The 25,262-nt window shown below is 45.8% G+C and overlaps 1 protein-coding gene across 1 annotated transcript in view; it reads right to left on the minus strand.

The window, feature by feature from the left end:
- Window positions 1-2,580: 2,580 nt before the first annotated feature.
- The window catches only part of GALNT10 (polypeptide N-acetylgalactosaminyltransferase 10), a 184,692-nt gene continuing 162,010 nt past the window's right edge, over window positions 2,581-25,262 (minus strand). Inside the window, exons 8-12 of the mRNA XM_075344314.1 lie at window positions 24,922-25,029; window positions 19,504-19,725; window positions 17,759-17,875; window positions 17,523-17,672; window positions 2,581-12,609 (exon numbers count right to left, since the gene is read on the minus strand). Coding sequence (XP_075200429.1) covers window positions 12,442-12,609; window positions 17,523-17,672; window positions 17,759-17,875; window positions 19,504-19,725; window positions 24,922-25,029 — 765 coding nt within the window. The 3' untranslated portion in view covers window positions 2,581-12,441. The remainder of the gene's footprint in view (window positions 12,610-17,522; window positions 17,673-17,758; window positions 17,876-19,503; window positions 19,726-24,921; window positions 25,030-25,262) is intronic.

Below are 25,262 nucleotides of genomic sequence, written 5' to 3' on the forward strand. Positions count from 1 at the left end.
CTTCATTTGTGGAGGGCGTTCCCTGGCATCGTGATTGTGTGGTCTGATATCATAGCCCGGATGCAGTGGCGTTTCGCGAGGTCGGTGGATCGGATCAACAGGGCCCAGGTAAAATTGAATCGAGCGATTGGCAGGTTCGTAGCGCGGAACGGAGGTTTGGTGGTTCGTCATAGGGAGTTGGAGGAGTCCACCGAGCAGTATTTGAGGCGAGATGGGGTCCATCTCACGGATATAGGTTTGGATTTGTGGATGTTGGGTTTGAGGGATGGATTGGAACAAGCATTGGGGGTGTGGAGGGCCCGGGCCAAGTAAGGGGTCACTTGGCCGGTCTGTGGCGGGGTGATAGGTCCGTTCATAGAGGTTTGGTGTACCGACCGTAGGTTGGTTGGTATGAAGCCACTCAGGGAGAGTGGCTTCGATTTGGATGGGAACTTGTGGGCGGAGGTCCTGCAGGTTCTGGGGAGGGGTAATTAACGATGGAACGTTAATTACCCCACACCTCGGGTCGGTTGGTCACGGCCGAGGTGGTCCCCTGGGCCGGTTGGAGGTTACGGCTGGGGGATAGGAATGATGGTTGCCCTCTCGGATGGACCTATCAGGTGTCATTTTGTGGATAATATGTATATATGTACAGGTTCAGTTGTTAATGGGGTGGCATGTTGAGCCAAGAGTTTGGTACATATATACGGTTTAATAAAGCTTTGGCCATTCGGCAATAAAGTCGTAGTCTGTGTCGTTATTTTTAAGTATAGTGGTAAGGGGAAGTTTGTCATTGGAGACCCGCTTATCCCTATAGATACGTCATGCTCCTTTGCAGCAATTCCAGCTTTGCAGACCTTTGGCATTCTGGCTGTTAATTTGCGGAGGTAATCTGGAGATATTTCGCCCCATGCTTCCCCCTCCCACAAGTTGGATTGGCTTGATGGGCACTTTTTGCACCTTACGGTCAAGCTGCTCCCACAACAGCTCAATAGGGTTGAGATCTGGTGACTGGGCTGGCCACTCCATTACAGATAGAATACCAGCTCCTGCTTCTTCCCTAAATAGCTCATGCATAATTTGGAGGTGTGCTTTGGGTCATTGTCCTGTTGTAGGATGAAATTGGCTCCAATCAAGTGCTGTCCACAGGGTAGGGTATGGTATGGTATGGCATGGCATGGTATGGTGTGGTGTTACAAAATGGAGTGAAAGCCTTCCTTATTCAAAATCCCTTTTACTTTGTACAAATCTCCCACAGTACCAACGCCAAAGCAACCCCAGACCATCACATTACCTCCACCATGCTTGACAGATGGCGTCAGGCACTCTTCCAGCATCTTTTCAGTTGTTGTGCGTCTCACAAATGTTCTTCTGTGTGATCCAAACACCTAAAACTTTGATTCGTCTGTCCATAACACTTTTTTTACCAATCTTCGTTTGTCCAATGTCTGTTCTTTTGCCCATATTAATCTTTTTCTTTTATTAGCCAGTCTGATATGGCTTTTCCTTTGCCACTCTGCCCCGAAGACCAGCATCCCGGAGTCGCCTCTTCACTATAGATGTTGACACTGGCGTTTTGCGGGTACTATTTAATGAAGCTGCCAGTTGAGGTCCTGTGAGGTGTCGATTTCTCAAACTAGAGATTCTAATGCACTTGTCTTGTTGCTCAGTTGTGCAGCGTGGCCTCCCATTTCTCTTTCTACTCTACTTTATGAGCGGCACGGTGGCTCAGTGGTTAGCACTGCAGTCTTGCAGCGCTGGGGTCCTGGGTTCGAATCCCACCAAGGACACCATCTGCAAGGAGTTTGCATGTTCTCCCTGTGTTTGCGTGGGTTTCCTCCGGGTTCTCCGGTTTCCTCCCACATTACAAAAACATACAGATAGGGACCTTAGATTGTGAGCCCCGATGGGGACAGTGTTCCTGATGTATGTAAAGCGCTGCGGAATAGGTTAGCGCTATATAAAAAGATTTATTTTTTTTACTCTGGTTAGAGCCTGTTTGTGCTCTCCTCTGAAGGGAGTAGTACACAGTTGTAGGAAATCTTCAGTTTCTTGGCAATTTCTCGCATGGAATATCTTTTATTTCTAAGAAGAAGAATAGACTGTCGAGTTTCACATGAAAGTTCTCTTTTTCTGGGTATTTTGAGAGTTTAATGGAACTAACAAATGTAATGCTCCAGATTCTCAACTAGCTCAAAGGAAGGTCCGTTTTATAGCTTCTCTAATCAGCAAAACTGTTTTCAGCTGTGCTAACATACTTGCACAAGGGTTTTCAAGGGATTTCTAAACATGCATTAGCCTTCTAACACAGTTAGCAAACCCAATGTACCATTAGAACACTGGAGTGGTAGTTATTGGAAATGGGCCTCTATACACCTATGTAGATATTGCATTAAAAGCCAGACGTTTGCAGCTAGAACAGTCATTTACCACATTAACAATGTATAGTGTGTATTTCTGTTTAATTTAATGTTAGCTTCACTGAAAAAAATGTGCTTGTCTTTCAAAAATAAGGAAATATTTAAGTGACCCTAAACTTTGAAACTGTAGTGTGCATATGTATAAAAAAATCCGGTTTCCACCTCAATAACACAACACACGTTAAGAAATCTTTGAAAAATTTATTTAATTTAAATACATTACAAAATAAGTTTTTTCTTTCAGCCTTTTTTTTTAAAAACCTAGCAATGCAATGTCAGAAAAAATCATCAAGGATTATCCAAGCCACTAAGGTTAAAGTGCTAGAATCGCCCGATCCCCCCATTGATTAAAAGTTCCTAGAATTAGAGCAATTATGGGACCCCGTTTTATGGGCCACTTAAAGGATTCGGGCCACCAGCGGCTCCACCTCCGCGCCACAAGAGACCCAAACTAGAAATACGATGGTCAAAGACAGTTTACACTATTGGACGGCAAAACGTTAAGACTTCGCAGCCGAGAGGCGTCCATCACGGAGACAACCTGGGATTTTTGGCATAGGATACAATACACCGTCCATAATAACGGATGACAACGATACAGGAGCATTTTATACATACATTTCAAGGTCACCTGCATGGTGGCCATAGGATGGCCTCTCCTTTGACACCCCTTCCCCATGGTGGTGAGATCTCATACACTCATGCATAACGATCATCATCTCATCTTTTCCTATATGTCTTTCTTGTACAAGATCATTTAGTTCTGATATTTACAAACTCACTTTTGGCAGGTTCCATCAATGAAAAGAACAAAAAAAAAATAGCCCAATAATACCCTTCTTGTGATTTCGAATTTTTTTTTCAAAAAAGTTGGCCTATAATTTCAATTTTAAGTCTGACTAAAAATTACCAATTGTCCAAAAATTATCCAATTGTAACTATGGAGGAAGAATCGCAGATCTGTCAAAATTTTATCTATAGTAGGTAGAGTGAAAAACAAATTAAAAAATACATGAAAACAGCAAAAAGGGGCATAAAAAAAATAAAATAAAGATGATCTATAGATCTAATGCTAAAAACAGGCTTAAAAATAAGTGAAAACGGCAAAAAGGGGCATACAAAAATAAAATAATGATGATCTATAGATCTAATGCTGAAAATAAGCTCAAAAATAAGTGAAAACAAAAAGGGGCATAAAAAAATAAAATATAGATGATCTATAGCTCTAATGCTGAAAATAAGCTCAAAAATAAGTGAAAACAACAAAAAGGGGCATAAAAAAATAAAATAAAGATGATCTATAGCTCTAATGCTGAAAATAAGCTCAAAAATAAGTGAAAACAACAAAAAGGGGCATAAAAAAAAATAAAGATGATCTATAGATCTAATGCTAAAAACAAGCTCAAAAATAAGTGAAAACAACAAAAAGGGGAATAAAAAAAATAAAATAATGATCTATAGATCTAATGCTGAAAATAAGCTCAAAAATAAATGAAAACAGCAAAAAGGGGCATACAAAAATAAAATAAAGATGATCTATAGATCTAATGCTGAAAATAAGCTCAAAAATAAGTGGAAACAGTAAAAAGGGACATAAAAAAATAAAATAAAGATGATCTATAGAGCTAATGCTAAAAACAAGCTAAAAAATAAGTGAAAACAACAAAAAAGGGGCATAAAAAAAATAATAAAGATGATCTATAGAGCTAATGCTAAAGTTTCAAGCTTAAAAATAACCATTGCTGTATGTAACGGGACATATTTCCACATTGTAGTGCCACGTGCAGCTAAAACCACAGCCACATTAATTGGGCAAAGAGAGGTATTCAGTCTAAAAATTATACCGGCATTACCGCAGTTTTACCTGCAAAACATCACGGTAATTAATCATTTTAAAAAGAAAGGATTTTACTAATTGTACAGCTGTACAGTAAAGATACCAGTCTTGTAGGTATCCAATGTGCCAGCACGGAGAAATCAAGCTTTGAAGCAACATGCAAATTAGCCTGGAAGTGCAATGGGGGCGTGGTGCATGGTCACCCCCCCCAATACACCTCCTGGTTAATTATGACTACAAGACTGATACTATTTTATTGTTACGCTAAGACATATGCCATCAGATCACTAATTTACTAAAATTTAATTATTTAGACGGGTTCCCTTTAAGGGTTTTTCGATGGCCATAGTGAAAGAATATATGTCATGTCTGATTGGATGTGAACAAAGGGGGTTGTCTGACAACGTCAAAGTCTGATTTCTCAGCGCTGGCACATCGGATGCTTACAAGACAGGTATTTTATTGTTATGCTAAGACATATACCACAATATCACTAGTTTGGTAAAATGTAATTATTTAGACAGGTTCCCTTTAAGGGTTTTTCGATGGCCATAGTCAAAGAATATGTGTCATGTCTGATTGCATGTGAACAAAGGGGGTTGCCTGACAACGTCATTTCTCACCGCTGGCACATCATATGCCTACAAGACAGGTATCTTTTTATTGTTGTGCCAAGACATATGCCAACAGATCACTAGTTTGGTAAAATGTAATTATTTAGACAGGTTCCTTTAAGGGCTTTTCGATGGCCATAGTCAAAGAATATACGTCATGTCTGATGGGATGTGAACAAAGGGATTGTTTGACAACGTCAAAGCTTGATTTCGCAGTGCTGGCACATCAAATGTCTACAAGACAGGTGTCCTTTTATTGTTTGCTAAGACATATGCCACAATATCACTAGTTTGGTAAAATGTATTTCGATGGCCATAGTCAAAGAATATACATCATGTCGGATTAGAGGTGAAAAAAGGGGGTTGCCTGACAACGTAATTTCTCACCACTGGCACATCAAATGCCTACAAGACAGGTATCTTTTTATTGTTGTGCCAAGACATATGCCAACAGATCACTAGTTTGGTAAAATGTAATTATTTAGACAGGTTCCCTTTAAGGGCTTTTTGATGGCCATAGTCAAAGAATATACGTCATGTCTGATGGGATGTGAACAAAGGGATTGTTTGACAATGTCAAAGCTTGATTTCTCAGCGCTGGATGCTTACAAGACTGGTATAATTTTATTGTTACGCTAAGACATATGCCACAATATCACTAGTTTGGTAAAATGTATTTCGATGGCCATAGTCAAACAATATGTGTCATGTCTGATTGGATGTGAACAAAGGGGGTTGTCTGACAACGTAATATCTCACCAATGGCACATCAAATGCCTACAAAACAGGTATCTTTATTATTGTGTCAAGACATATGCGAACAGTTCACTATTTTGGTGAAATATAATTTAGACAGGTGCCCTTTAAGGGCTTTTCTATGGCCATAGTCAAAGAATATACGTCATGTCTGATGGGATGATGTGAACAAAGGGGGTTGTTTGACAACGTCAAAGCTTGATTCACCTTTCCCAGTGGAACATGATGGGGCTCCATTCTCAAGATGTGGGTTTCAACGTATGTAATATATATGATCAACTTGGGCTTAATGGTCCCGCATCTTTGAGGTTATGGCTGGTATCACACGTCCATGAACCATGGTCTGGCTCGGCCCAACCACTGGAGCCAAGTCCCTTATATCAGGACACCCAGCAGGGGATTACCACAGTCTACAACTGACCACAATGGGGGAGTGAAGCCATAAAGACGGGAAGTGTAGAGTAGTCAGAGACCGTCTTGGTTAGTGGTGACTACCATCTTGAGTGTAGATCACCATGCAATTATTTTTTTTTTTTACTTCATAGGGAATAATAAAAATTGCTAGCGGGTCTCATGCAATTTTTCAGTTGCAGTGTAGACCCCCTCCCCAAATTACTGGTTATAGAGCGATCGACGGTATACCGTATATAATCTGTATAAAATGTAGTAAAATACAGAAACACTGACTATACATATAAACAACCTAGGAAAAAAAAAAAAACATACAACATGGAGTTGTGCCGCTGAGTCCTGGAGGCAGAGGTAGGTCGTAGATTACACGGTAACACAGCGTTCCACCCACACAAGCCGAACGTGAGCTATACTGACCGGAACCCCAGAGGGACGTGGTATACACTACTCATCTGTAATGGCCGATAGCTACAGGAATAAAATGACCTATCAGGGCAATGGAGTGTTAAAGGGGTTGTGCAAAATTAGAAAACAGCGCCACGTTTATACGCAGGTTGTGTCTGGTATTGCAGCTCAGCCCATTTTAAAGAGTATTATTCTTTTTAAATTATATTTCATAAATTAATAGTAAGATAAGAAGCATTGTGACATGTATTCCTTTGTCCTCCTGGACCTTATTCAGTCTCAAAGTTTTCAATTCACAGGTAAAATCTGTATTCAGTGAAGACAGATTTTTGAATGGGTAAGATAAGAGATTACAATTGCTGCTTGTAAGATTCTATGGAGGGAGGAGGAGCTTGGGAGTTGTCCATAAAACTTCCGTGCACCAACTGCCATCTCAGCAATGGGAAAGTCTGCACTCACTGAAGATAGAATTTTCCTGTGAATTGAGTATTTTTAGACCATGTTTCATAGACATGTAGATAACATCAAACAGCGAGAGGAGGTTGTACACAGATCCTACAATGTGGAGAAGGGAGAAAGTCTCAAAGAGGGCAGAGAAAACTGACTACAGACATGGAATAAAGCACATTGAAAGAAAATAGGTGCAGCTCTCGAGCTGTGCAGATACACGAACGCACCCTGGATACACACACAGCTTATGTCCAGCCTATATTACTAGGAGAGTCGCTCCCACAAGAGATATATCTGAAACTTGGAATAGGCTACAAACTGCATATCAGAGGGTCTGAAAAGCTCATATCCAGCCTGTATTAATGGGAGAGCCGCTCCCAGAAAAGAAATATCTGAAACTCTGAATTGCATATCAGAGGGTCTGAAAAGCTCATATCCAGCCTATATTCCTGGGAGAGATGCTCCCACAAAAGAAATATCTGAAGCTTGGAACAGGCTACAAACTGCATATCAGAGGGTCCTACAAGCTCATATCCAGCCTATATTACTGGAAGAGATGCTCCCGCAAGAGAAACATCTGAACCTTGCACAGGCTACAAACTGCATATTAGAGGATCTGAAAATGAATGAAGATTGCATACCGAAACTCACTGCAAGTGTATTAACTACAGGTAACCACTAACATATCTAAGAATCATTACTTCCATGTCAAAGTTATCTGTAGGCAACAGGTCAATCGGACTGAGCTGCGGTGCCAGACATAACCATTATCATGTCCCTAAAGCAACCGTTAACCCAGCATATCTGTATACCGGCCGTACACTCTGCTCTAAGCTGTGTCCCTCCATGCTGAAGAATCTAGTCTGTCTGCAAAGTTTGAGGTATCTTTTAAAATAGTTTTTTTCTTTGTCCAGTTCTACAACTCCTATTGAGATGAATGGTCTCCATTACCTTCTGAGATAAATCACTCTGTCAGTGGCGCCATTGGCCATAATCCTGATCTCCTCGGCCGCGCCCTCTTATGTGATTGGCAAATTATTTTTATCAAAAATGACCTCTGTGGTTTAGTGACTTGGATGAAGGGGGCTAGTGTCAGGCTCAGATCATTCACAAAGACAGCCCCCTTCTCAATCATATAGGGCCTTTACACAGATAAGGGGTCTGGCTTAGCTAATGATATGAGCCTCTTAGCCAGCCCCTTGACACCAGGGGCCACAGCCAGCCGCCAGACTCCAGGGGTTGCAGCCGGACGCTGGCCACCGGGGGCCGCAGTCAGAAGCCCGACACCGGGGGCCGCAGCCAGCCGCCAGACTCCAGGGGCCGAACCAGACGCTGGCCACCGGGGGCCGCAGCCAGCCGCCATACTCCAGGGGCTGCAGCCAGACGCTGGCCACCGGGGGCCGCAGCCAGCCGCCAGACTCCAGGGGACGAACCAGACGCTGGCCACCGGGGGCCGCAGCCAGCCGCCAGACTCCAGGGGCTGCAGCCAGCCGCCAGACTCCAGGGGCTGCAGCCAGACGCTGGCCACCGGGGGCCGCAGCCAGCCGCCAGACTCCAGGGGCCGCAGCCAGACGCTGGCTACCGGGGGCCGCAGCCAGACGCTGGCCACCAGGGGCCGCAGCCAGAAGCCAGACACCGGGGCCCGCAGCCAGAAGCCAGACACCGGGGGCCATAGCCAGACGCCAGACACTAGGGACTGTAGGCAGACGCCAGACACTAGACAGTAGGCAGACGCCAGACACCGGGGGCCACAGCCAGCCGCAAGACTCTGGCCACCGGGGGCCATAGCCAGACACTAGGGACTGTAGGCAGACGCTAGCCACCGGGGGCCATAGCCAGACGCCAGACACTAGGGACTGTAGGCAGACGCTAGCCACCGGGGGCCATAGCCAGACACTAGGGACTGTAGGCAGATGCCAGCCACTGGGGGCTGTAGCCAGATACCGAAGGCTATAGACTGATACCAGGGCCTGTAGTTAGACACCAGACACCATAGCCAGCCCCATTCATCGGGGGACCACAGCCAGCCCCCTTCATCTGGGACTAACATACAGAGAAGAGGAGGAAATCTGTGTCGAAACAGATGAGGAAATGGAGCTGCCGGAACCACAAGAGTGGGTCTGAGATTGGAACAGTGATGCAGATTTTACAATTAAAATACATTAGTAATTTCTTTGAATTTGCAAAATATCTAAATAATTCCCACTCCCCCGGGAAAATCCTTTAATGTAAATTAATAAAAAAAAAAATAATAAAAAAAAATCTAACCCCCCCACATTACTGCATCAGATACTGCATGGGGTGTAAAGCTGTCGCAGCCCCTTTTGTCGGTCGCACAGGGGCCATTGCTCAGAGGTGCACATACAACGCCGCACTCACTCAATGGTCAGAAAGTCTCACTCATACAAATGGCTTGTGGGTACAGAGAGGTAAAAGGTGAGGAAACACATTGCACAGTCGCCACGTTCCAGCTCAGGCCGCTTTCTTCTTGTCCTGCAAGGCACTAGTAATAGTTCAAGTTTAGCTATTTGCTCTTCCCCGAAGTTTACAAGCTGGTTATTCTAATGATGCTGCATTTAAAGGGGATCTCTTACAGACTTGGGCACACTTTCAGCCTTTAACTCTGTAGAGAGATGATCGTAACGGGGTCCCTCTATATCCGTACAGATGACCGTTCAGAAGCAAATACGGAAAAGCTGCAGAGAGACACAGAGATGGGGCTGCTTTCTAGTAAGTGTTTTATCTCACCCTAGTGCTGGATTCACAGCTGCACTGCTTAGTACTGCTGTATGATGTGTTCTACAGAGAGACAGGAGGGCAGGATCACCGATTCTCTCCATGAGACATCATTGCAGATATTTTATACCCACCGCACTTCATCTGAATCACCCGGAACAACATCTACTCTGTAAATAAACTCTAATCAAACCTGACGTTTTAGCTTTTGGGTTGGAAGGACATAAACAGTATCAAAATGAGTCACTCTTTATGAAAATTAGGTTTCCGCTGTTTGCAATGAACTAATGTAAATGTTTGAACACAACTGAATTGTTCACCCCCTTCATGAAAATAGTAGAGCCCCTCTGGCTGTTATAACCTGCTGCAGATTTGATGATTAGTAAATGTCTGAACAGAACTGGCATAACGTGCTTTCCCCAAATTCACAAGAAGATGCCACTTTTAGTGACTTTCAGTCTCTGAATTGTTCAACCCTTTCATGAAAATAGTAGAGCCCTTCTGGCTGTTATAACCTGCTGCAGATTTGATAAGTAAATATGTGAACAGAATTGATAACATGTGCTTTCCCCCAAATTCACCACAAAATGCCATTTTTATTGACTACTGAAGTCTGAATTGCTCACCCCCTTCATGAAAATAGTACAGCCCCTCTGGCTGTTATAACCTGCTGCAGATTTGATGGGTAGTAAATGTCTGAACACAACTGATATAAAGTGCTTTCCCCAAATTCACCACAAAATGTCACTTTTATTGACTACTGCAGCCTCTGAATTCTTCACTCCCTACATGAAAATAGTAAAGCTCCTCTGGCTGTTATAACCTGCTGCAAAATTGATGGTTAGTAGATATCTGAACACAACTGATATAATATGTTCTTTCCCCAAATTCACCATAAAATACCACTTTTACTGACTATTTCAGTCTCTGAATTGTTCATGGCCATCATGAAAATAGTAGAACCCCTCTGGCTGTTATAACCTGCTGCAGACTTGATCATTAGTAAATGTCTGAACACAACCAAATTCAACCCAAAATGCCAATTCTTTTCCCCAAATTCACCACAAAATGGCACTTTTACAGACTACTGCAGTCTCTGAATTGTTTACCTCATTACAAAAATAGTAGAGCCCCTCTGGCTGTTATAACCTGCTGCAGATTTGATTATTAAATGTCTGAATACAACTGATATAACATGCTTTCCCCCAAATGCTCCACAATTTGGCACTTTTACCGACTACTGCAGTCTCTGACTTGTTCACCCCTTTAATGAGAATAGTAGAGACCCTTTGGCTGTTGTAACCTGATGCATACCAGACACCAGCTTCTTCTTTTATCAGGTAGTGTAACTGGTGTTCCTGTAACGGTGAAATTGCAAACTCTGCTTCTTGTTGTATCTCTGGGAACAGTCACTTGGGGTGACCATTACCTAATTTGCTCCTCAAAATCTTTGATGAGATGTGAAGAAGACAGGTGCAACAGAAAAATCAAGAATATTAGTGACCTGGAGGCCATTGCCCAAAAGGACTGGGTGAAGGATGTCTCAGGAACACTGATGCCAGGCTATGTATCATATTTATAGCAGGTCATAACAGCCAGATGGAATTTACTAAGTACTGAAAACATAGCAAGGTCATAACAGCCAGGACACTACTAAGTACTGAAGATATAACAGGTCATAACAGCCAGAAGGGCTCTACTAAGTACTGAAGATATAGCGGGTCAAAACAGCCAGTGGAGCTCTACTAAGTACTGAAAATATAGCAGGTCATAACAGCCAGAAGGACTCTACTAAGTACTGAAGATATAGCGGGTCAAAACAGCCAGTAGAGCTCTACTAAGTACTGAAAATATAGCAGGTCATAACAGCCAGGACACTAGTATTTACTGAATATATAGCAGGTCATAACAGCCAGGACTCTACTAAATACTGAAGATATAGCGGGTCATAACAGCCAGAAGGGCTCTACTAAGTACTGAAGATATAGCAGGTCATAACAGCCGGAAGGGTTCTACTAAGTACTGAAGATATAGCAGGTCATAACAGCCAGAAGGGCTCTACTACGTACTGAAGATATAGCAGGTCATAACAGCCAGCATAACTCTACTAAGTACTGAAGATATAGCAGGTCATAACAGCCAGGACACTGCTAAGTACTGAAGATATAGCAGGTCATAACAGCCAGAAGGACTGTTGAATGTGGGGAAACCATTTATTATCTTAGTTGCGATGAGTGATTTTACATTTCTTTGATTGGTTTGTTGCAAACAGCAAAAAGTTTGTACATTTTGCTTATAAAAATTAATTGAAGAATTACACACAAATATAAAATATAACGCAGGTAGCATAAAATCTCAGCAATCAGCAATCACCAGCTTGACATCCGTGGGAAAACTACAAAGCCCAGCATGCCCACCATTTCACAAGTCGGTGCCCAAGGAAGAAAACTCGTATCTCCCCAGAGACCTCGGATCTGACTGGTAAATAGGGGTCCCCCGAAATGATAATTTGCGCTGATTTGTATCAGTATTCCCCCATTGTGATCACTAGCAGCATCATGTAAGAATACAACAGCACACATTTACACATTCAGGATTTCCCAAGTGATTTTTTTTTTTCATCCCCATCCCAATAATGCATGAGAAAAAAAAATAATACATCTTCTTCCCGGGAGGAAAATGATTTCTCACCCAACAGTAAAAAATATAGATTTAAAATATATATATTCCTATTTATATATGTATAGTCCGCTCGGCCCCGCTGCTAGAGGCCCCGCTGCTAGAGACCCCGCTCTCGGCTCCGCTGCTAGAGACCCCGCTCTCGGCTCCGCTGCTAGAGGCCCCGCTCTCGGTTGAAGGTTTCTAAGACTGTGACGTTGGTTTTTTCAAAAGTCCATTGTTGGGACAGGGATTTGGGGTTGCAGATGTTCATGAATATTTTGTGGTCGGACCCGCTGGCGTCCATGCAGCTGTTGCTGGTCGGGTGATAAATTGTCTTGTCCTAGGACATAGAAAAAAATACATTAGAGAATTTAGCCTGGGCACATATTGTAACTCTGAACTCTGCATTGTGCTGTTCCTCTGTTATTCCTCCTGGAAAGGTATTCGCATAGTGAAGGAAACACACTAATAATGCCCAATGGGCACTGAGCCTGCTATGGCGGATTAATGGTGAGTTTGTGACTCTTATCTGTCTTCTCCTGAGGTTCACTTTGCTGTTTTATAGCCTCAGTCCCCTGATGAAGCCAGTCATGGCGAAACATGTCGGGGAGGCTATTAGCCGTTAGGCAGTGTAGGTGATAGCCAGCCATATTACGGTTAGGAATTATCCAGAGCAGTGTCGGTCCGCGGCCGCACTCATCTAATACAGAATTGGCCTCCCACCTGCCATTTTTAATCCTTGTCCATTTATATAATTTAATAAAGTTTATTTTATTAGGTCTTTAGTTAGGGTACCTCTTGTTGCCCTTTGGGCAAATAATGTTTGTATAATTGCCCCTACGCTGACCGGGTGTGACAATCAGAGGTTAGTGTTTGTGCTTTGCTGTTTTATGACCACATCAAAGTTCAGCTCAACATTGATGTGGTCACAAATCTCTAGCATTGGTGTTGCTTTATTTATTGCTGAATGCAGAATGAATTATCTAAGAATCCGCCTTAGGCCCTGTGCGCACACTGCATTTTTTGCCACGGATTTGCCGCGGTTTTTGCTACAGAAAAAGTGCGGTTTTTGTTCCTAACCTTGCTGCAGTCCTTCCCCGGCAAAATCTATGGGAAATCCAAAATGCTGTGCGCACACTGCGTTTTTTCCCTATAGGTTTTGCTGCAGAATTCCTGCAGATTTTCTGCAGCAAAAAGAACTAGCATGTCACTTCTTTCCCACAGGTACCTGCGTTTTTGCCATAGATAATGGTAAAAAACTGCAGAGACCAATCCGCGGAAAAACCGCACCAAAAACGCAACAAACCGTGGCAAAACCGCATGCGGATTTGGGTGCGTTTTTGGTGCGGATTTTGTCGCGGGTGCGGAATTCTGCCAGAGGAAGTGGAATTTTCTTAAGAGACCTACATTTCCCAGTGCGGACAGACCCTTAAACAGAGTTTGTAACTATTTTATCTGTCTTTTCCTGAGCTCCTATGACCACTAGTGATGAGCGGGCACTACCATGCTCAGGTGCTCTGTACTCGTAACTAGTGATGAGCGGGCACTACCATGCTCAGGTGCTCTGTACTCGTAACTAGTGATGAGTGGGCACTACCATGCTCAGGTGCTCAGTACTCATAACTAGTGATTAGTGGGCACTACCATGCTCGGGTGCTCAGTACTCGTAACTAGTGCTGAGCGGGCACTACCATGCTCGGGTGCTCTGTACTGGTAACTAGTGATGAGCGGGCACTACCATGCTCGGGTGTTCGGTACTTGTAACTAGTGATGAGCGGGCACTACCATGCTCAGGTGCTCTGTACTCGTAACTAGTGATGAGCGGGCACTACCATGCTCAGGTGCTCTGTACTCGTAACTAGTGATGAGTGGGCACTACCATGCTCAGGTGCTCAGTACTCATAACTAGTGATTAGTGGGCACTACCATGCTCGGGTGCTCAGTACTCGTAACTAGTGCTGAGCGGGCACTACCATGCTCGGGTGCTCTGTACTGGTAACTAGTGATGAGCGGGCACTACCATGCTCGGGTGTTCGGTACTTGTAACTAGTGATGAGCGGGCACTACCATGCTCAGGTGCTCTGTACTCGTAACTAGTGATGAGCGGGCACTACCATGCTCAGGTGCTCTGTACTCGTAACTAGTGATGAGTGGGCACTACCATGCTCGGGTGCTCAGTACTCATAACTAGTGATGAGCAGGCACTACCATGCTCAGGTGATCAATACTCGTAACTAGTGATGAGCGAGCACTACCATGCTCAGGTGCTCAGTACTGGTAACTAGTGATGAGCGGGCACTACCATGCTCGGGTGCTCAGTACTCGTATCTAGTCATGAGTGAGCACTACCATGATCGGGTGCTCAGTACTCGTAACTAGTGATGAGCGGGCACTACCATGTTCGGGTGCTCAGTACTCGTAACTAGTGATGAGCGAGCACTACCATGCTCGGGGGCTCAGTAGTCGTAACTAGTGATGAGTGTGCACTACCATGCTCAGGTGCTCAGTACTGGTAACTAGTGATGAGCGGGCACTACCATGCTCGGGTGCTCAGTACTCGTATCTAGTCATGAGTGAGCACTACCATGATCGGGTGCTCAGTACTCGTAACTAGTGATGAGCGGGCACTACCATGTTCGGGTGCTCAGTACTCGTAACTAGTGATGAGCGAGCACTACCATGCTCGGGGGCTCAGTACTCGTAACTAGTGATGAGCGAGCACTACCATGCTCGGGTGCTCAGTACTCGTAACTAGTGATGAGCGAGCACTACCATGCTCGGGTGCTCAGTACTCGTAACTAGTGATGAGCGGGCACTACCATGCTCGGGTGCTCAGTACTCGTAACTAGTGATGAGCGGGCACTACCATGCTCGGGTGCTCAGTACTCGTAACTAGTGATGAGCGGGCACTACCATGCTCGGGGGCTCTGTACTCGTAACTAGTGATGAGCGGGCACTACCATGCTCGGGTGCTCAGTACTCGTAACTAGTGATGAGCGGGCACTACCATGCTCGGGTGCTCAGTACTCGTAAACAGTAGTTGGACGTTCAAATGGGCACAACTGGAGTACCTGAGTATAATGAAAGTCAATGGGAAATTCAAGCATTTTTACAGAAGCTTTCCCGGAAAAATACTATTGACTTTCATTATACTCGGGTGCTCAATTCACGTCAACCTGAGCATCCAATTGCTCTAAGTACCAAGCACCTGAGCATGGTAGTGCCCGCTCACACTAGTTACGAGTACCGAGCACCTGAGCATAGTAGTGCCCGCTCATCACTAGTTACGAGTACCAAGCACCCGAGCATGGTAGTGCCCGCTCATCACTAGTTACGAGTACCAAGCACCTGAGCATGGTAGTGCCCGCTCACACTAGTTACGAGTACCGAGCACCTGAGCATAGTAGTGCCCGCTCATCACTAGTTACGAGTACCAAGCACCCGAGCATGGTAGTGCCCGCTCATCACTAGTTACGAGTACTGAGCACCCGAGCATGGTAGTGCCCGCTCATCACTAGTTACGAGTACCGAGCACCCGAGCATGGTAGTGCCCGCTCACACTAGTTACGAGTACCGAGCACCTGAGGATAGTAGTGCCCGCTCATCACTAGTTACAAGTACTGAGCACCCGAGCATGGTAGTGCCCGCTCATCACTAGTTACAAGTACTGAGCACCCGAGCATGGTAGTGCCCGCTCATCACTAGTTACAAGTACCGAGCACCCGAGCATGGTAGTGCCCGCTCATCACTAGTTACAAGTACTGAGCACCCGAGCATGGTATTGCCCGGTCATCACTAGTTACAAGTACCGAGCACCCGAGCATGGTAGTGCCCACTCATCACTAGCTACAAGTACTGAGCACCCGAGCATGGTAGTGCCCGCTCATCACTAGTTACAAGTACTGAGCACCCGAGCATGGTAGTGCCCGCTCATCACGAGTTACTAGTACAGAGCACCTGAGCATGGTAGTGCCCGCTCATCACTAGTTACAAGTACTGAGCACCTGAGCATGGTAGTGCCCGCTCATCACTAGTTACAAGTACTGAGCACCTGAGCATGGTAGTGCTCGCTCATCACTAGTTACAAGTACTGAGCACCTGAGCATGGTAGTGCTCACTCATCACTAGTTACAAGTACTGAGCACCTGAGCATGGTAGTGCTCACTCATCACTAGTTACAAGTACAGAGCACCCGAGCATGGTAGTGCCCGCTCATCACTAGTTACTAGTACAGAGCACCTGAGCATGGTAGTGCCCGCTCATCACTAGTTACAAGTACCGAGCACCCGAGCATGGTAGTGCCCGCTCATCACTAGTTACAAGTACTGAGCACCTGAGCATGGTAGTGCCCGCTCATCACTAGTTACAAGTACTGAGCACCTGAGCATGGTAGTGCCCGCTCATCACTAGTTACAAGTACTGAGCACCTGAGCATGGTAGTGCTCGCTCATCACTAGTTACAAGTACTGAGCACCCGAGCATGGTAGTGCCCGCTCATCACTAGTTACAAGTACTGAGCACCCGAGCATGGTAGTGCCCGCTCATCACTAGTTACAAGTACTGAGCACCCGAGCATGGTAGTGCCCGCTCATCACTAGTTACAAGTACTGAGCACCCGAGCATGGTAGTGCCCGCTCATCACTAGTTACAAGTACTGAGCACCCGAGCATGGTAGTGCCCGCTCATCACTAGTTACGAGTACTGAGCACCCGAGCATGGTAGTGCCCGCTCATCACTAGTTACGAGTACTGAGCACCCGAGCATGGTAGTGCCCGCTCATCACTAGTTACGAGTACTGAGCACCCGAGCATGGTAGTGCTCACTTATCACTAATGATCACATCAAAGTTCAGGTCCCCTATGATGTAGATAGTAGTCCTAAATCAGCAGAGAAGAGGTCAGCAAAAAAAAAAAAAAAATAAGGATAATAGATTTACAAATTCTCCCCTCAGAATGAACTCACTGATGGATTTTCAGTTAACTCATTCTGCTGCCAACAAAGTGCTGAGACACCAAGAGCCTGTAAAACCCAACAGGTGTAAAACCTTTAGTGAATCCCAATAGCAAAAATGTTTTTTAGACCCTAATAATTGATTTAAGCAAAATAAATGTCCCATGTGTTCATATCCTTTAAAGTAAATCCTCCCCCCCCTCCCCCAACTGTGTGCCCTTTATACTCAGGATCTTTGGAGATCCATAAGGTTGGGATTAGGCCATATTCCATTCCTGTAGCCCTCTCACCCCCGGCGCTCACCTGGGTATACTTCCACAGCTGGTTCCCCTTCATCCCATGGCAATCGAAGAGGGTGACAGGACTGGTGTGTGATACGGCATCACAACAAACCTTCTTTGTGTGCAGGGGGTCTCCGGGACGGATGTCCTCCCTCCATCCCAGGGTGAAGATCTGCAGGACAGAAGGGGTCAGTGTCCTGATCCCATAGCTGTGGTGTGGACTCTCCGAGCACACGGGATACTGAAGGCGGCACCTACCTGCTGGCTGCTCCATGCGTCCATCTTGCGTCCCTTGATGCAGGTGTCCAGGCGCAGCTCAGACCCCAGAGCCCCATGCTTGGTATCTATACATAGGCCGAACTTCTTGTTCCGGATCTGTACAGCAGGGGGCGACAGGAGGGCAGAGAGGGAAACTTAATACACTGTCTACCAGATCTCTGTGTGAGAGCCCATCCACCATTAGCACTTGCCAAATGTGATTGTTTGGAGGTCTGGTGAGTGTGTGGGCTGGGAAACGCAACTAGGGCTTATTTACAGAGTAGGGCTTATTAAAAAAAAAAGTCCCAAAAATCCTACTAGGGCTTATTTTTAGGGTAGGTCTTATTTTGGGGGAAACAGGGTACATGCAGAATTGGAAATTAAAGGGCCTCACCACACAAATCAACCCCACCCCCATAGTGTTAAATCAGGTGTAGTGCAGTCAGGGCTCGCTCACACTGGCGTATAACTCGGACGAGTGCAATCCAAGAAGAAAGGGAGTGCACTCTGACCCATGTTATTCAATGAGGCAGGGCGGATTTTCTTTTCTCGCAGCATGCTGAGAGCTGCCGCGTAAATCGGACGAGACTCGCCAATGCCAGTCTATGGGTGCGAGAATACAAAAAAAATTGGACCATCCTAGTAGCAACCGATTTTTACGGATAAATTACCATTCTGTTGCATAGGACACTAGGTGGTACCATAAATGAAAAATAGCCGCTGAGAAAAAAAAAATGCTCTGCTCCAATCAGACGGAGAGTTGCAGAGCCAAATTCTTGAGACCATTGTGAGACCCAGTGATCAAATCTTATGAATAAGGGAATAACGCATTTAAACCATGGGTACGCTTGGCTTAAAAAGGTTTCCTGGGCTTGAGATGAATATTTGCACTCACTCAATATTTCTACAGATTAGTCAATCCTGACAGTGTGTATTTTACACACAGTCAGGATCCCCTCTATTTCCAGATGACGTGTGTGGTCACGAGCCAACCATATTCTCATCTGCGGATGAGAAAATAGTCAGCACGCTATATCTGGAAATAGAGGGGAATCCTGACTGTATGAACAATGCACACTGCCACACTTCACTAATCTACAGAATAATTGGGTGACTGCAGAAATTTATCTCAAGCCCTAAAAACCCCATTATAGGGATTTGCCGATAAAAACAAGTATGCAGATCACATACAGGTGGTCATCGCCCACTCGATCCTGCAATTGAGGGGAATCCAGACAGTGTGAACATTGAATACTGTCAGGATTTGCTGCAGGAATTTATATCAAAACCACAAAACCCCCTTGTAAGGGTTCTCTGATGAAACTAGGTTATCTTGATCATCGGTGGGGGGCTGACATCTGGGACCCGCACTGATTGGTAGAATGTGGGGTAGTTTTATCCCACTTGAATGGAGTGGAAGTGCGCATGCTCGATCGGTGTTAGCGTGCTCAATTCTTTCCCTATAGGGCTGCTGAGCGCACCACTTGGGTTTTTCCAGCAGGCCTATAGGGACAGAATGGAGCGGTGGTCGAGTATCCAACCTGACGCTTAATTTTGGGAGAAAAATTCCCCTTCTTCCGATTGGTGCAGATCCCAGTGGCTGGACCAAACCCCTATTCACTGGACCCCTTTAAGGCATTATACATATTCACACCCCAATGCAGCATAAAGAGAGAAAGGACATAGTGATGCCTCATCGGCAGAAGCAGAGATACAGTCCTAGTATTGAGTAAACGCTCCTCTACCTCTCCCCAGGCAGCGGCAGGAGGCTCCACCGGAGGGTAGAATTTGGGCAAGTCCCATGCCACCTTGTTCATGAACCACTTGAAATTCTGACAGTTTAGCTTGGCGCGTAATTCCTTCTGAGAAGCCACATCGCCCGGTGACAGGTGGCGGTAATCTGGACGCCGCTGGTAGATGTACTCCGCGTACTCGTCCATCCAAACCTCAGCAACTCGCTTTAAATTCTGCGAAAAGATGAAATACAAATAGAAGAAAGTTACAGGAGAATAAAGAAAACAGAAGGGAAAGGAAAGGTTTTTTTTTATTCATTATGCACCCGATGGAATTCATTTCTTGCAGAGGAGTTCACAGTCAGTCCACTAGAGGGCGCTCGAGCACAACTGGAAACAACAAACCTTGCAATTTACCGCTCATTAAAAATCTCTGTTCTCAAGAAGGAAAGATGAAGAATTCTATACAATTCTGTACAAGCTCATTATTAGTGATGAGCGGGCACTACCATGCTCGGGTGCTCAGTACTCGCAACTAGTGATGAGCGGGCACTACCATGCTCAGGTGCTCTGTACTAGTAACTAGTGATGAGCGGGCACTACCATGCTCAGGTGCTCTGTACTAGTAACTAGTGATGAGCGGGCACTACCATGCTCAGGTGCTCGGTACTCGTAACTAGTGATGAGTGGGCACTACCATGCTCGGGTGCTCGGTACTCGTAACTAGTGATGAGTGGGCACTACCATGCTCGGGTGCTCGGTACTCGTAACTAGTGATGAGTGAGCACTACCATGCTCGGGTGCTCAGTACTTGTAACTAGTGATGAGTGAGCACTACCATGCTCGGGTGCTCAGTACTCCTAACTAGTGATGAGCGGGCACTACCATGCTCGGGTGCTCAGTACTTGTAACTAGTGATGAGCGGGCACTACCATGCTTGGGTGCTCAGTACTCGTAACTAGTGATGAGTGAGCACTACCATGCTCGGGTGCTCAGTACTCATAACTAGTGATGAGAGGGCACTACCATGCTCGGGAGCTCGGTACTCGTAACTAGTGATGAGTGAGCACTACCATGCTCGGGTGCTCGGTACTCGTAACTAGTGATGAGTGGGCACTACCATGCTCGGGTGCTCGATACTCGTAACTAGTGATGAGCGAGCACTACCATGCTCGGGTGCTCTGTACTCGTAACTAGTGATGAGCGGGCACTACCATGCTCGGGTGCTCTGTACTCGTAACTAGTGATGAGCGGGCACTACCATGCTCGGGTGCTCGGTACTCGTAACTAGTGATGAGCGGGCACTACCATGCTCGGGGGCTCAGTACTCGTAACTAGTGATGAGCGAGCACTACCATGCTCGGGTGCTCGGTACTCGTAACTAGTGATGAGCAGTCACTACCATGCTCGGGTGCTCGGTACTCGTAACTAGTGATGAGCGGGCACTACCATGCTCGGGTGCTCGGTACTCGTAACTAGTGATGAGCGGGCACTACCATGCTCAGGTGGTCGGTACTCGTAACTAGTGATGAGCGGGCACTACCATGCTCGGGTGCTCGGTACTCGTAACTAGTGATGAGCGGGCACTACCATGCTCAGGTGGTCGGTACTCATAACTAGTGATGAGCGGGCACTACCATGCTCGGTACTCGTAACTAGTGATGAGCGGGCACTACCATGCTCGGGTGCTCGGTACTCGTAACTAGTGATGAGCGGGCACTACCATGCTCAGGTGGTCGGTACTCGTAACTAGTGATGAGCGATGGGCTCGGGTGCTCTTAACAAGCAATCGGACCCTCGGATGGGCTGAACTTTAGTATAATGGAAGTCAATGGGAAACTCAAGCATTTTTTCAAAAAATCCTCAAAAAATATGCAAGAGTCCCCCCTTAGTACACGAGTCGCGCCCATCCGACTGCTGGTTACGAGTACCGGGCACCTGAGCATGGTAGTGCCCGCTCATCACTAGTTACGAGTACCGGGCTCATGATGCCCAGGCACCCATTATTCTGTATGGAGGGCTATGTGGGGCCCATTATTCTGTATGGAGGGCTATGTGGGGCCCATTATTCTGTATGGAGGGCTATGTGGGGGCCATTATTCTGTATGGAGGACTATGTGGGGCCCATTATTCTGTATGGAGGGCTATGTGGGGCTCATTATTCTGTATGGAGGGCTATGTGGGGCCCATTACTCTGTATGGAGGGCTATGTGGGGCCCATTATTCTGTATGGAGGACTATGTGGGGCCCATTATTCTGTATGGAGGGCTATGTGGGGCCCATTATTCTGTATGGAGGACTATGTGGGGCCCATTATTCTGTATGGTGGACTATGTGTGGCCCATTATTCTGTATGGAGGACTATGTGGGGCCCATTATTCTGTATGGAGGGCTATGTGGGGCACATTATTCTGTATGGAGGACTATGTGGGGCCCATTATTCTGTATGGAGGGCTATGTGGGGCACATTATTCTGTATGGAGGGCTATGTGGGGCCCATTATTCTGTATGGAGGACTATGTGGGGCCCATTATTCTGTATGGAGGACTATGTGGGGCCCATTATTCTGTATGGAGGGCTATGTGGGGCCCATTATTCTGTATGGAGGGCTATGTGGGGCCCATTATTCTGTATGGAGGGCTATGTGGGGCCCATTATTCTGTATGGAGGACTATGTGGGGCCCATTATTCTGTATGGAGGACTATGTGGGGCCCATTATTCTGTATGGAGGACTATGTGGGGCCTATTATTCTGTATGGAGGGCTATGTGGGGCCCATTATTCTGTATGGAGGACTATGTGGGGCCCATTATTTTGTATGGAGGGCTATGTGGGGCCCATTATTCTGTATGGAGGACTATGTGGGGCCCATTATACTGTATGGAGGGCTATGTGGGGCCCATTATTGTGTATGGAAGGCTATGTGGAGCCCATTATTCTATATGGAGGGCTATGTGGGGCCCATTATTCTGTAAGGAGGGCTATGTGGGGCCCATTATTCTGTATGGAGGACTATGTGGGGCCCATTATTCTGTATGGAGGACTATGTGGGGCCCATTATTCTTTAAGGAGGGCTATGTGGAGCCCATTATTCTGTAAGGAGGGCTATGTGGGGCCCATTATTCTGTAAGGAGGGCTATGTGGGGCCCATTATTCTGTAAGGAGGATTATGTGGAGCCCATTATTCTGTATGGAGGGCTACGTGGGGCCCATTATTGTTTATGGAGGACTATGTGGGGCACATTATTCTGTATGGAGGACTATGTGGGGCCCATTATTCTGTATGGAGGACTATGTGGGGCCCATTATTCTGTATGGAGGGCTATGTGGGGCCCATTATTCTGTATGGAGGGCTATGTGGGGCCCATTATTCTGTATGGAGGACTATGTGGGGCCCATTATTCTGTATGGAGGACTATGTGGGGCCCATTATTCTGTATGGAGGACTATGTGGGGCCCATTATTGTGCATGGAGGACTATGTGGGGCCCATTATTCTGTATGGAGGGCTATGTGGAGCCCATTATTCTATATGGAGGGCTATGTGGGGCCCATTATTCTGTAAGGAGGGCTATGTGGAGCCCATTATTCTGTATGGAGGACTATGTGGGGCCCATTTTTCTGTATGGAGGACTATGTGGGGCCCATTATTCTGTATGGAGGGCTATGTGGAGCCCATTATTCTGTATGGAGGACTATGTGGGGCCCATTATTCTGTATGGAGGGCTATGTGGGACCCATTATTCTGTATGGAGGACTATGTGTGGCCCATTATTCTGTATGGAGGGCTATGTGTGGCCCATTATTCTGTATGGAGCTCTATGTGGGGCCCATTATTCTGTATGGAGGACTATGTGGGGCCCATTATTCTGTATGGAGGACTATGTGGAGCCCATTATTCTGTATGGAGGGCTATGTGGGGCCCATTATTCTGTATGGAGGGCTATGTGGGACCCATTATTATGTATGGAGGACTATGTGTGGCCCATTATTCTGTATGGAGGGCTATGTGTGGCCCATTATTCTGTATGGAGCTCTATGTGGGGCCCATTATTCTGTATGGAGGACTATGTGGGGCCCATTATTCTGTATGGAGGGCTATGTGGGGCCCATTATTCTGTATAGAAGACTATGTGTGGCCCATTATTCTGTATGGAGGACTATGTGGGGCCCATTATTGTGCATGGAGGACTATGTGGGGCCCATTATTGTGCATGGAGGACTATGTGGGGCCCATTATTCTGCATGGAGGGCTATGTGTGGCCCATTATTGTTTATGGAGGACTATGTGGGGCCCATTATTCTGTATGGAGGGTTATGTGGGGCCCATTATTCTGTATGGAGGACTATGTGGGGCCCATTATTCTGTATAGAAGACTATGTGTGGCCCATTATTCTGTATGGAGGACTATGTGGGGCCCATTATTCTGTATGGAGAGCTATGTGGGGCCCATTATTCTGCATGTAGGACTATGTGGGGCCCATTATTCTGTATGGAGGACTTTGTGGGGCCCATTATTCTGTATGGAGAGCTATGTGGGGCCCATTATTCTGCATGGAGGACTATGTGGGGCCCATTATTCTGTATGGAGGGCAATGTGGGACCCATAATTCTGCATGGAGGACTATGTGGGGCCCATTATTCTGTATGGAGGACTATGTGAGGTCCATTATTCTGTATGGAGGACTATGTGGGGCCCATTATTCTGTATGGAGGACTATGTGGGGCCCATTACTCTGTATGGAGGACTATATAGGTCCCATTATTCTGTATGAAGGACACCTGAAACCGATGAACTTCATTATAGTCAATGTGACCCCAGACACAGTTAATGTTCATCACAGCACAGAGCTGTTTTGTACAGGACAAAAACTGAACTCCAAATGCTGGTGTGAACCCTAAACCAAAAATGATCAAAAGGTTTCACTTAGGCTTGGACTACATCACAGGTGAGTACTGCGACATGTAAAAGGCAAAAAAAAAGCCTCCGACAAGTTTGGACTTCTTAAGACAGAACTCTTAGGGTTGCAAAACGACCCAATTCACACGTGTATTGTCTTGCCATGTCAATAAAAAAATAGAACTGTTATCACTACTGGAATAAGAAAAGCCAAAAATGCTAAATGGCCAAACAGGCGTGGTCATCAAGGGTTACGGTACAAATGAGGTGGCTGTTTGTGAATGTGGCTCACCATGGCGGCTTTAAGTGGCATTTGTGTCCGGTCACTGGAGTGAGCAGAGTGGCTCAGGAATCTTATGTAGCCCAACATGTTCCTTGAAAAAGCTGCTATGTATGTCACTTCTTAACAGACTATAGAAAAGGAATAACCCTTCCCTATGAGAGCCCATCAATATGTGATAAATGGTAAGGATCGGACCTCTGGGGGTCCCAAACAATCAGCAGAAGTAAAAAAAAAGCAAACGACTTACCCTCGCTAAGCTGACACCAGCAGGGACTTTGTAGGGCACATATTTTCGGTATATATGTCCGACTCGTGAGCATGGTGCGTCTTCCATACGGCCCCCACACATCCAAACCTACGAGGAACAAAGCATGGTTACTGTCTGCACATTCAAATATCACTACTATGCTCATGTGTGAATGAGAGCCTAAGAGTAGCAGTACACCCAATACATACACAGTCATGGACGAAATGGTTGGCACCCTTTAAATTGTTACGTAAAATGAAGAATTTCTCCCAGAAAATTATTGCAAGGGTGCCAACACTTTTGTCCATGACTATATATGTACATTGGGCCTTATAAGTAGC

The sequence above is a fragment of the Anomaloglossus baeobatrachus genome, chromosome 4 (assembly GCF_048569485.1).
Source record: "Anomaloglossus baeobatrachus isolate aAnoBae1 chromosome 4, aAnoBae1.hap1, whole genome shotgun sequence".
Taxonomy (NCBI): domain Eukaryota; kingdom Metazoa; phylum Chordata; class Amphibia; order Anura; family Aromobatidae; genus Anomaloglossus; species Anomaloglossus baeobatrachus.